The following is a 12,684-nucleotide window of genomic DNA, read 5'->3' on the forward strand; positions in this document are numbered from 1 at the left end:
ATGATACTTTGAATAGGTGGTGGTGGCGCAGGCCGCCACCACAAAGAAACTGGAAAAATAAACAGAAGAGAGAGTTGATTACTCAGATTACGGCACACCCTGGGTGCCTTGTCTGTTGTCTCAGTGTATGCTCTGACCACGGTGAGTGACATCTCAGTAAAGGAGACATTTTATTCGCAGCTTCGCTTGGTGGTTGATGGGTGCCCACGAGGTGACACTCCTCTGGTCATGGGTGACTTCAATGCAGCCACTGGCACTGACAGGGCTGGCTATGAGGATTGTCTCAGTCCCTATGGATCTGGTGACCGAGGTGAAAGTGGCTCCATGTTCCTTGATTTTGCAAAAGGTCAGGGGCTGCGAATCGCTGGATCCTGGTTCCAGCGCCCAGAACCACATCATTGGACTTGGTACTCCAATACTGGTGGTCCGGTGAAGGAGATCAGTCACATCCTCGTGGGAAGATGCTGGTGGCTCTTGCAAAACTACAGGGTCTACAGAAGTGCCCTGTTTGTGAATTCTGACCACAGACTTGTTGTTGCTACTCTTAGGATCCAGCTTGGATCCAGTAGGTTACCACGTACTAGGAAAATGAGCCTGAACTTGGCCAGACTCCAAGACCAGGCTGTTTCTAATGAGTCTGTGTGAGGAACTTGCAGATTTGGGTGCGACCGACGATCCTTATGTGATGTGGGAGACCTTCTGTGACAAGACCCTGAAGGTTGCTGAGGGTTGTGTTGGTGTTACCGGTGTGTCCAGAAGGAGGTTTTTCATCTCGCAGGGCATCCTGGATATCATCGAGAAGAGTCACAGCGCACGGCTCAATGGCAACTCTGGTCCGTACTTGGAACTGAGAAGGACGGCTGCTAGGGCTCTGAGGGCAGATAAAGAGGCGTTTGCTATAGGAAGCTGTGAGCAAGTGACGCACCATCTGTGGTCTAGCGACCCACATCCTGCTTACAGAGGAATCAAAGCATTATGTACATCTGAATCTGTTCCTCGAAGAGTCACAGTCAGGGTGGCTGATGGAACGGTCCTTACGGATGACACTGCAGTTGTGACCCGATGGGCTGGCTACTTTGAGCAGTTGTTTAAAGCTGATCCTCCAGCTAGGACATTGGATATATCTGGTTTCACGGTTCTTGGGGCTGATCCTCCAATTAGCTGTGAACCACCCAATCTCACTGAGATTGCACAGATGTTGACCCAGCCATGGGGAGGAAAGGCTGCAGGGATCTGTGGTATCCGGGGTGAACTTCTCCAGGCTGGTGGTAAGGCTGTCCTCCTGGCATTGCAAGCAAACTTCTGCTTCCATTTGGGAGACTGGCATCATCCCAACTGACTGGAAAAAAAGAACTTGTTGTCCCTATCTGGGAAGGGAAGGGTGATAGCCTGGATTGCAGCAACTACAGGGAGATGGTCTTGGTGCCGGGTAAGGTCCTTCCTAGGGTTGTCCTCATTAGGATCTGTGATCACTTGCTCACCTACCAGTGACCGGAACAGTCTGGTTTTACACCTAAGAAGTCTACCATTGACCGTATCCTGGCACTGAGGGTTCTCATGGAGCGCAAACACGAATATCGGCAGAGTTTCTTTGCAGCCTTTGTCGAGTTTCATAGAGCGTTCGACTCAGTTGATCGAGCTGCCCTGTGGGATATCATGAGGGTTCGCAGGATCCCCTCAAGATTGCTGGCCTATACACTGGTACTGTGAGTGCTGTGCAGAGTGGAGGCAGAACCTCCGAGTTTTTCCCAGTTGATTCTGGGGTTCATCAGGGGTGTGTTCTTGCTCCTACTCTGTTCAATGCTTGTATGGACTGGGTGTTGGGCAAGGTCATGGGGTCCAGCGGCTGTGGGGCATCTGTTGGTGAAGAAAGATTCATGGATTCAAGGACCTTTTCAGTTTAAGCAAAAGAAGATTAAACGGTTACATGACTGAAGTGTTTAAAATTATGAAGGGAACTAGTACAGGTACAATGGATTGAGACTGTTACTTTAAAATGTGTTCAACAGGAACATGGGGATACAGTTGGAAATGTGTAAATTTGTACAAATTTTAAAAAGTTATTCTTCACACAAAGAACCTCAGAACCATAGAATAAGCTACCAAGTAGTGTGGTGGAGAGTAGAATTTTAGGGACTTTCAAAACTCAACCTGAAGTTATTTTGGAAAAATTACATGGATAGGACAGGTTAGCTTTTTTGAATGGCCTGTTCTTGTCAAAGTAGAATTAACCTGTCTATTATAGTTTGAAGAAAGAATTTAAATATTACAGTCTAAGAATACTTTTATATTCCACTGTAAAGCCAAGCTCCTTTAGCCTTTCAATGCAATTTCAGAAGTTAGAAGTGAATGAATCCTGGTCAACAAGGTTATGAAGGTCCAGGCTACGCTCATTTTTCTTAGGTAATAATACAACTTCTGACTGTTCTTTGTGAATTAGATAAAGCAATCTTTGGATATCTGTTTGTAACTGATAACAATAAGGTAAGGTGGCATGGTCTTAGCTCTTCTGCCTCACTTATCCAGCATTCTGAATCCCACACCTGGTTATTGTCCATGTGGAGTCTGTATTTTCCCTGTATCTCTGGGTTTTTCCTCTGGGTAAGCCAGCTATCTACCCACATTCCCAAAAATATGTATGATGGTAAGTTACGTGGTGACTGTAAATTGACCCTGTGTGGATGTGAACATTCGTGCACATGTTTGTGTATGTGTGTGTGTGTGTGTATGGCTGGGGTTGAAACCTGTCCAGTGTTACCTCTGGTATTGTGCCGATTGTTGCAGGTGGAGGCTCTGGTCGCATGTAATCCTGAATTGCATTAAGCAGGTTTGACAATATTATGCTGTATCATGTTACTTTTAAGATTGCCAATGGACCTCCTTTTTAAATTAGCTGTATGAAATTACACTACTTATTGCACAATTTTTTTTTCTCTTGCAAACATGTTACTAATATAGATCAGTTCCTTTCAGCAGCTACTGTACAACTTTGATATTATTGTAGGCTGTACTTTCACATTGATCAAATGTATGCAATATTTAAGTCTTTTACAGTGACTACATATGTTGAAAGCATAGGTAAAGCTGTCAATAAACCGGACACCTCATCTTGATTTGAGACAAAGCTGAATTCTGAGGAGGAAGTTTGCACAAAACTAAAAGGCAGATTCTGCACACAAAGCACAGCATGCAGGAACTGAAAAAGGGTCTTGAGGCGGCCTTTAAATGTATACTGGAAAAAATTGAGGAGCACATTCAGGAAAATGCGTCTGAACTGAGCACACTTGCCGATCAGCTGGAGGATATTAAGCAGGTATTCACGACTTGACTTGAAACAGCCGAAAATCTAGCATCCACCGCTGATGGAAAAGCAACAACTGCCAATTCCGAATGCAAAAAACATTAACATTTCAAGAATATTGAAGATTTTCTTTTCTTATGCTTATAGTATTTAGACTGTATTGGCAATAGCTATCTCAATTTTAATTCACATACACCGCTGCTGGGGACTTGTTTTGTTTTGGACGTGCTCTGTCTCTAGGTATGTCAGAGGACGGGGACTTTGTACAGTGGGGTTCAGCCTCACATGGGGAGGCAAAGGAGGGGGGGGGGTGCGAAAGAGAGCAAGCTATCTCTAATCTGTACTTTTAATGCTTATAATTACAATTACCAACACAACAATGGACTGCATGGCAATAACCCCTGGGGAAATTGGAAATCAAGGTCAAAGCTGTCTCATGTTTGGTTAAGGCTACAAAATGACATCAAAAATTCAGAATCAATGTCTCCAAGACGGGACAGTTAATTTTGTGAGCTGGAATGTTAAAGGCCTGAATCACAAATTAAAACGAAAGAAAGTACTCTCTCACCTAACAAGTCTAAATGCTAAAATAGTATTTTTACAGGAGACCCACTTATTAAGCAAGGATCAGTTCTGGCTGCAAGAAGACTGGACTGGCCAAATGTTCCATTCCAGCTTTACAAGAAAAAAAAAAAAAATTTAGAGGTGTGGGAATTCTTATACATAGAACAGTCTCATTTGTAGTATCAGATGTTGTATCTGATCCTAAAGGGAGATACATGATTGTTATGGGTAATTTATTTAATTTTAAAGTGATTTTGATAAATGTTTATGCACCCAATGTGGATGATAGGGAACTCATCCAAAAAGTATTTGCATCCATTTCCAATGTGAACACTCATAAAATTAGAATGGCTGACAACTAAAGAAAATGAACAACTCATTTTTAAATCAAGATATCATTACTATGAACATGGAGAGAAAGCTAGTAAGCTTTTAGCTCAACAAATCCACAAGCAAGAAGTTCGCAATGCAATCCCAGCAATTACCAACACAAACGGCGACATAATCATTGACCATAAAAATATAATTCACACATTTAGAGACTACTATAAATCCTTATATTCTACTGAGTTTAAAGAAGACAAGATACAATCTAATGCGTTTCTGGATGCATTAGAGATACCACAAATAGATACTCTTAGTGCAGTGGAATTGGATAAACCGTTGACACTATCAGAATTATTAGATGCTATAAAGTTACTTCTGAGTGGGAAAGCAGCAGGCCCCAATGGCTACCCTGCCGAATTTTATAAGAAGTTCTCCACTCAGCTAGCTCCCCTCCTATTAGCAACATTCACATAAGCTAGAGACAATAAAAGTCTACCTCAAACTTTTCATCAAGCATTAATCACCGTCTTTCCTAAACAAAAAAAGGACGTATTACAATGTGCATCATACAGACCAATTTCACTTCTGAATAATGATGTTAAGATACTCTCCAAAGTCCTAGCTAGAAGGATGGAGAAAGTACTGCCTTCAGTAATATCACAAGATCAAACTGGATTTATTAAAGGCCGACATTTAGCGTCCAATCTTCAACACCTGTTTTGTTTTTTTTATTAATTTTATTACAATCCATAAAAAGCAATCAAGTTTTTACAAAGAGAAAAATTAAATTAAGAACAGATCGACACCTGTTTAATGTAATATACTCACCCGCAAAGTCAAACATCCTGTAGATTTTATTATCCTTGGATGCAGATAAAGCATTTCATATGATTGAATGGAACTACCTTTTCACCACATTGGAGAAATTTGGGTTTGGCCCAAACATTTGTGCATGGATAAAACTACTGTAAACCCATCCAGAAGCTTCAGTTTGTATTAACAACATTAATTCAGATTACTTTAAACTAGAACGTGGTACCAGACAAGGATGCCCCTTGTCACCACTACTTTTTGCAATCGCCATTGAGCCACTGGCAGTTCACTGTCGAAATGCTTATGAGATAAAGGGGATTATCAGAGAAGGACTTGAACAGAAAATGTCTCTATATGCAGATGATATGGTATTGTATATATCAGATCCACAAAATACTGTGTCTGCTGTCCTAACAGCACTAACAGTCTCAGAATTAATTTGACTAAAAGTGTGCTCTTTCCAGTGAATTCTCAAGCACACAATATTAGATTGGACACATTCCCTTTTATCATCGTAGATCAGTTTAAATATGTAGGGGTAAACATCACAAGTAAACATAAAGCTCTATCAGCAAAATTTCGCTGTTTGTATGGAAAATATCAAGCAAGGCTTGTATAGATGGTCAACCCTTCATCTCACTTTAGCTGGAAGAATTAACATTGTTAAGATGAATATCCTTCCTAAGCTTCTCTTTTTATTTCAAAATATTCCAATATACATCAATAAATCATTCTTTAAGAAATTAGATTCAACCATAACCACATTTATTTGGAATTCAAAACATCCACGTATCCAAAGAGCGACAAAGGCCAAAGGCAGAAGATGGCATGGCCTTACCTAACTTTCAGTTTTACTACAGAAAAAGAAAACAGAAAACATACAAACTATAAAAACTGGACATTGATACAAATAGATGAACATATACAGGCTTGGTCTACAATAGACATAAAATCCTGCAGTTCCTCTTTATGTTCCTTGCTTTGCGCCCCAATAAATGCAAATTATCGCCAATATGCTAATAACCCAGTAGTGCTTTACTCACTCAGAATACGGAAACAATGTAGGAAGCATTTTAAGATGGAGAATCTTTTATCGGTGGCAGCTCTGCACGAGAACCCCCTTTTTCAACCCTTGCAAACATATGCAGTTTTTAATGTCTGGAAAACATTTGGGATTAAACCACTTGGAGATCTGTACATAGACAACGTCTTTACATCTTATGAACAATTATATTCTAAATTTAACTTTCCAGCAACACATTTCTTTCACTATCTTCAAATTAGAAACTTTGTTAAACAGGACCTGCCCAATTTTCCTCACCTCCCACCTCCCTCTATGCTGGAAAAAATATTGATCAGTTTCAAGGACTTAGACAGCATCTCTGCAATATATAAAACCATTTTACAGGCTCTTCCTTTCAAAGATCCTAGAGGACAATGGGAAAAGGATCTCTACCTCAACATATCAGAAAGGGAGTGGAAGGTAGCAATGCAGAGAATTCACTCGAGCTCCATATGCGCAAAGCATACAATTATTCAAGTCAAAGTGTCTCGCTGAACTTTGTCCAAAATGTTTCCAGGGCAAGATCCAACCTGTGAACGCTGCAATCAAGTTCCAGCTTCACTGGGTCACATGTTTTGGGCCTGCACCAAATTAACATCATTCTGGACCAAATTTTTTAAATGCCTTTCAGACAGCCTTGGTGTCACAATCCTTCCTAACCCATTAACAGGTGTTTTTGGTGTTCTTCCAGATGGGCTTAAAGTGGAGAAGGACAAACAAAATGTGATTGCCTTCACTACACTATTGGCACGCAGACTTATCTTGCTCAACTGGAAGAATCCTAACTCTCCCCTTTTAATTCAGTGGGTAAATTATGTTATATATTATTTGATATTGGAAAAAAATCTAATTCTCACTTAGAGGATCTGTGCAGAAATCAATAACATTTTAGAATAAGCTTTTAAAGCACTGAGGAAGCAGATTCTCTCCCCATTCCTTTTTTTTTTCTTTTTCTTCTCCATTCATCTATATCCACTTATTAATTTATCTATTTACTTATTTTTTACTAGGTTTAAGTTTTATTCTGCTGCCCATGTTCTCTTTCTCAGGGGTGGGGGCTGACTTGTTTTCAATTCTATTCTTGTAAAATTGATCTATTTGTATGGAATGTTGTGTGATTTCAATGAAATCAATAAAATAAACAAAAAAGTAGAAGGTTAGCGCGAACACCCCCTCTCAGGCCAGGGTGGCATTACCTGTTTTAGACAAGCCTGGACAGTGATCCACAGATGCACATATGTGACAAGATCAAGAGAAGCTTCTTGAGGTGGGTGGATACTACCTGGATACGTCTCTAAATCTGCTTGAAAGTGAGCACTCATTCTAATGGGGGAGTTGAAAAAGTTGCCAGGGAGAGGTGGACCTGGTGTACCAAGAAGGTACTGTATGTTGTCACTACAACAGTGAATAGTTTCAAATATAATTTGGTATACTTACTGTATATAGTTTAGTATTGTAAATTAATTTAACTTTCTTCATCTTCCCCCCTGCCTTCATTTGACATACCAGACTCATCAGCATCATTTCTGAAATTAAAAAAAATTAAAAGTCCTTAAAAAACTTTTATTTCTTTTGAAATAATTATTGTAAAAATTGTTCCATCAAGAGAAAATATACACGTCTCATTGACTATGTCCAAGTTAATTTTTGTAATTCTTACCCACTACCATGTATTGTAATCAGCATAAATGAACTAAAACCTTTTATCAAATTAGTTATCACAATACTACAGTATGCGAAGGAAAGCACAGTTGTAAATAAAAAAGAATGCCCTTTTGACAGAATTCACACATTACGTATGCCTTATTGGACAGCTCTAAACAGTGCTATTTTGATATTAGACTGGACCATCCCTTATCATGGCTGCCTTTACAGAAGACATTGTCCTTACTATGGGACATAATTTTAGTAAACAATACCATAGTCACTACCACAATAATTTCAAAAGAATATTTCTCATATTTTTTTAACAATGGTACTTTTACCATTTTACTTTTAGACATAACATTATCCAACCTACTCAAGGCACAAGTTCATTGCAGGACACACTCAGGCACACACCATCTTACACATATGAGGCCTACTTAGTACTGGCAAGTAACAAAAAAAACATCTTTGGGTTGTGGCAGGTATTGCTGATTGATATTAGAAAAAATGATTACAAATTAGGACCACTAAAATGACACTAAAAGACTTTTATCTTGACTTTCAAGAAACATTTGATAAGGTGCCACATGAGAGATTGAGCATCAAAGACAAATATAAGGTCAGGGTGTAATGTGTAGAAAGGTGCAGCATTGGCTAAAATGCAGGAAACAGAAGGTTATGGTGTGAGGAATCCTCATCGGAATTTGGTAATGAAAAGAGTGGTGCTCTACAGGGGTCGGTGCTAGGGCTGCTGCTATTTTTACATATATAAATGATTTGGATAGAAATATAATTAACAACCTGGTTAAGTTTGCAGATGATACTAAGCAACTTGGATTGGCAAATAATCTTGAATCTATTGAATAATTATAGAGGGACTTGGAAAGCATACTGTCTTGGTCAGATCTGTAGCAGATGAAGTTTAAGTAAGTATTATACATAGGATGCAAAAATATGAGAAGGTTGAGGATGCCAGTTTAGTTAATCAATAACTTAACAAGTGACCCTTAAAGAAGTTCCCAAAAAGAGTGCTCATTTTGTAGATATTAATTATACTGTACCTGTAAAATACTTTGAGCGGTTTACGAAATAAATAATGTAAAGCTAATTTCTTTCTGAAATCAGTTTTGTAAGGTGAATTTTCATAATATGAGGACATAATTACCATTAATTTAAAGATAACAAATAAGGGTCCATTATTAAAAAATAACCCTAATTTTTGGTCAAAAAACACTAAAATACATGAAACCTGTTAAATTTAGTTTCATAGCATTAATAACCAAGTAAAACAATTTTGCTTCATTAAGTAATTTTTAATAAGGTTGTTTGCCTGGGCTTTATCTCTTTATGTTTAACATTCAATGGAATAGATGGAGTCATAATGTCCAACATAATACAGGGAGAAACACGATTAACACATGTGATAATTAGGAATGATCAGCAAAATTCACCAAAGTGTTTTTCGCAGTGAATTCGCTGTGTTCACCGGCAACCTTGTTCCGAAAAAAAAAAAAATGCTGTGCGACCAGCATGCCATCATAGCGCAGTAACAGCCATGTTGGATGTGTACTGTAAGCATACTCCACCTCACACTTTATGACACTGCCTGATGTGTTTTGTGCATACGTGAATAATTTACAGCATACACATGCATGTGTGACATCACTATCTGTTTGGTACTCCAGTTGGATTTGCAACCCACATGTGGTTAAAAGAAAAACAAAACATGCATTAGGTTTATTTGAGAGGTACACTAACTTACCAAAATGAGAATATTATGAATACCGATGCAAACTGAACACTGCTAGTGAGTATATAAGTGCTTATTTCTTTGCACTCACTCATTTGCTGTAGCGGCATGTGGCAACTGTGCATACTGGCCAAATGCATGCAAAATTAACAACTTGCCATGGCTGCAAATCAAAATAAAACCTGACCATCTAGATTCAGAAGGAGAATATTTTATATAGGCATTGTACACATTTTTTAATACTGAAAGAAATCAATGTATTTTTGTGGTAATTATTGTTCATTATCTCAGAGTGGATATTTAGTATATTACATGATACACAATTATACTACTTCTATCTTATTTTTATTTTTTTTTCCCTTTTTTCACTTTCTAATTATTTAGTTGATTTATTAGTTAGCAAAGAAACAACTAAAATTAAGACCAAATTGTTAATTTCCCCTTGGGATTAATAAAGTAACTAACTATCTATCTATGTATACTGTAGTTCAAGATGCTATTATGTCAACATTTATTTTTAGAAATCGACTGGAATGTTCCCTCCCCAAGGACACAAAAACAAATACAGCAAATATCAGTTCTTCCTGTAAAGCTTACGTATGACAGAGAAAGGGAGTCTACTGTTAACATTTACATCAGAATGAAGAGAACCAAGTAGCAAGCACAAAGGCAAGGCTTTGTAAAGGACACTAAAACACATGTGTGGTTCATTCAAATAAGTCAGTTTAGGACATGATAAGCTCAATAGTGCAGGAGGTGGCGAGTACATGCTGAGTGTCTTTCACAAACGTTAACTTCTTGGCAGGTTGTCCAACACCACACACATCAAATGACACCACATTCATAGTTTGAACTCATCCATAGCATAAACATTCATAAAGTTTTCTGCATCGTTCCTTTTTACCCATATACATATAATCTTATCAAGACTTTTTGGGTTTAGAGTAAACTAAAAAAATTAAACTTAAAATAGTAATAAACAATAGCCAGGCACAACATTTTTTAAAGTAAATAATTATTTTTAAGTTTAGAATGCCTCATGAGGACCAAGACTACTTCCTGTTTTAGGCAAGCTTAATCAGGATGCTTGATCTCTGTTGAAACAAACAGAGACCAGTGGAAAATTAATATAGTTAACATCAGTGGGATTAATTAGCCATCTCCTACTTAGTTCAGGGTTTACTATAATGAGCTCAAAGGAAAAGCAACTTCCACACATACTGCACTAGGCTATGTAAATTAAAAAGGTACTGTATACAAAATGAAAAATCTAAATAAAAAAGAATACTGAAACAAATAAGTGCATAGAATTTATTTATAAACCACTTTCCTCAGACAGGCATCACAATGTGCTGTATAATAACATAAAATAACAAAGAATTCATAATAAAAATAAAATAAAGCAAAAATATACTAAGAAAAACTACTTAAAAGCTTGTCTAAAAAATAAGTCTTAAGCTGGGCTTTAAACTGTTCAACCAACTGCATTGATCTCAGAGCAAAAGGAAGATTGTTCCACAGTCTAGGAGCAACAGATTGAAATGTGTGATCCCCACATGTCTTTAGCCTGGAGCGGGAGACAGAAAAAAGGCCTTGTTGGCTGGATCTCAGGGCCTGACTAGTGGTGTAATGGTGCTGGACACCCAAAATGTATTGAGAAGCCTGATCATGCAGGGCACTATAAGTGAGTATGAGATTTTTATTATGAGAATAGCATAGGAGTAATAGGAGTGTACTTATGGTAGTGTGTTAAAACCCTGGCATCGGCGTTTTGAATGGTCTTAGTTAACCCAGATTTATTTAGACATTTATAAAGAGAGTTACACAAATAAATGTGTGATCAGATAAAAGCATAAATACCCATTTCCATCTCGGCCTTAGAAACAACAGTTCTTAACTTGGATAAAATTCTCAAATGAAAAAAGCAGGAGCAATGAAGGGACCTCACATGGCCATCAAAATTCAAGGGTTGATTGAAAACAACACCTAAGATATGTAGAGACACCTGAGAGAAGCTATAAAGTGATGAAAGCTTTTGGCCAATTGCTATGTATAGGTCTGAAGGGGCAAAAATTAGATGTTCCAATTTCTGAGAGTTTAGCTTTAAGTTGTTGGCTAAAAGCAATTTATTAATCTTCATCAGGCAATCAACAAGAAAAACAAACTTGTATAATTGTTGGCTCATCAAAGATCAATAGAGCTGGATGTCATCGGCGTAGAAATGATAAGAAATATCCTTAAAAGAACTGATAATATGATCTAACAGTAGCATATGTAATGAAAAAAGAATAGGCCCAAAGACAGAACTCTGAGGAACCCCACAAGACAGTAAAGCACTGACCAACATGAACTCGCCCATATAAACTGAAAAACTCATCAGCTAAACAGGAAGAAAACCAGGCTAAAGCTGAGACAGTGATACTTACAGAGTAGGACAACTTGCCTAAAAGGATCTTATGGCCAACAGTATCAAAATCTGAACCAAGATCAAGCAATACCAGCACAGAGCACTTGCCAGCATCTGCAGCCATTAGTAAGTCATTCGAGACTTTTAGTAGAGCTGTCTCTGTGGAATGATTCTTTCGAAACCCTGATTAAAAAGAGTCCAATATCTTGTTTGTCTCAAGAAAGGTGACCAGTTGTTGCTGAACAACCTTTTTTAATTTTTTTGAAAAGAATGGCAGTTTTGAGATAGGTCTATAGTGTTTTTACAATGGAGGGATCTAAATTAGGCTGGTTTTTCAACAGGGGATGAGCAACAGCATATTTAAAATACGCAGGGACACAACCAGAGTTCAGTGAGCAATTAATAAAAGATACCAGGCTAGGACCAATAGAGTAGAGAACTTTTAAAAACAAGAAAGTTGGTAAAACGTACGAGAAGCTAGAAGATAGCTTCATTTTCTTAAATCAGAGACAATAATTATCTTTTTACCTTTTTTTCTCTATTCACTGATCACTTCTACCACTTTCTTTTATGTGGAATCGCTCCCTGGACACTTTTTACTATTTTTACTACTTGACATGGATTTTTACACTCCCGAGACTCGCCTATTCAAGTAGTCAACTTAAAGCACCGAGAAGAAATGCTCATGTCGGTGAGGTTCCTTATTTACCTGACAAGGTAAGAAGATGATATCAGGGCAGCCAAGCCGGCGCAAAGATAAAAGATAAGATAAAAGCCAGGCAACTTGAGAGAAAATGGCGTTATAAACCGTC

At 38.0% G+C, this 12,684-nt stretch overlaps 1 protein-coding gene across 6 annotated transcripts in view; it reads right to left on the reverse strand.

Annotated features, from left to right (window-relative positions):
• LOC120522906 (nectin-1-like) overlaps nucleotides 1–12,684 on the reverse strand; it is a 73,751-nt gene that overhangs the window by 9,590 nt on the left and 51,477 nt on the right. For all 6 annotated transcript variants that reach the window (XR_005632531.1, XM_039743682.1, XM_039743680.1 and 3 more), the window contains one exon: nucleotides 7,506–7,594. Coding sequence is in view for 5 of the 6 variants with exons in the window: in XM_039743682.1 (XP_039599616.1) it covers nucleotides 7,534–7,594 (61 nt within the window). In the remaining variant the exon portion in view is untranslated. The remainder of the gene's footprint in view (nucleotides 1–7,505; nucleotides 7,595–12,684) is intronic.

This window comes from Polypterus senegalus, chromosome 2 (genome assembly GCF_016835505.1).
Source record: "Polypterus senegalus isolate Bchr_013 chromosome 2, ASM1683550v1, whole genome shotgun sequence".
Classification (NCBI taxonomy): domain Eukaryota; kingdom Metazoa; phylum Chordata; class Cladistia; order Polypteriformes; family Polypteridae; genus Polypterus; species Polypterus senegalus.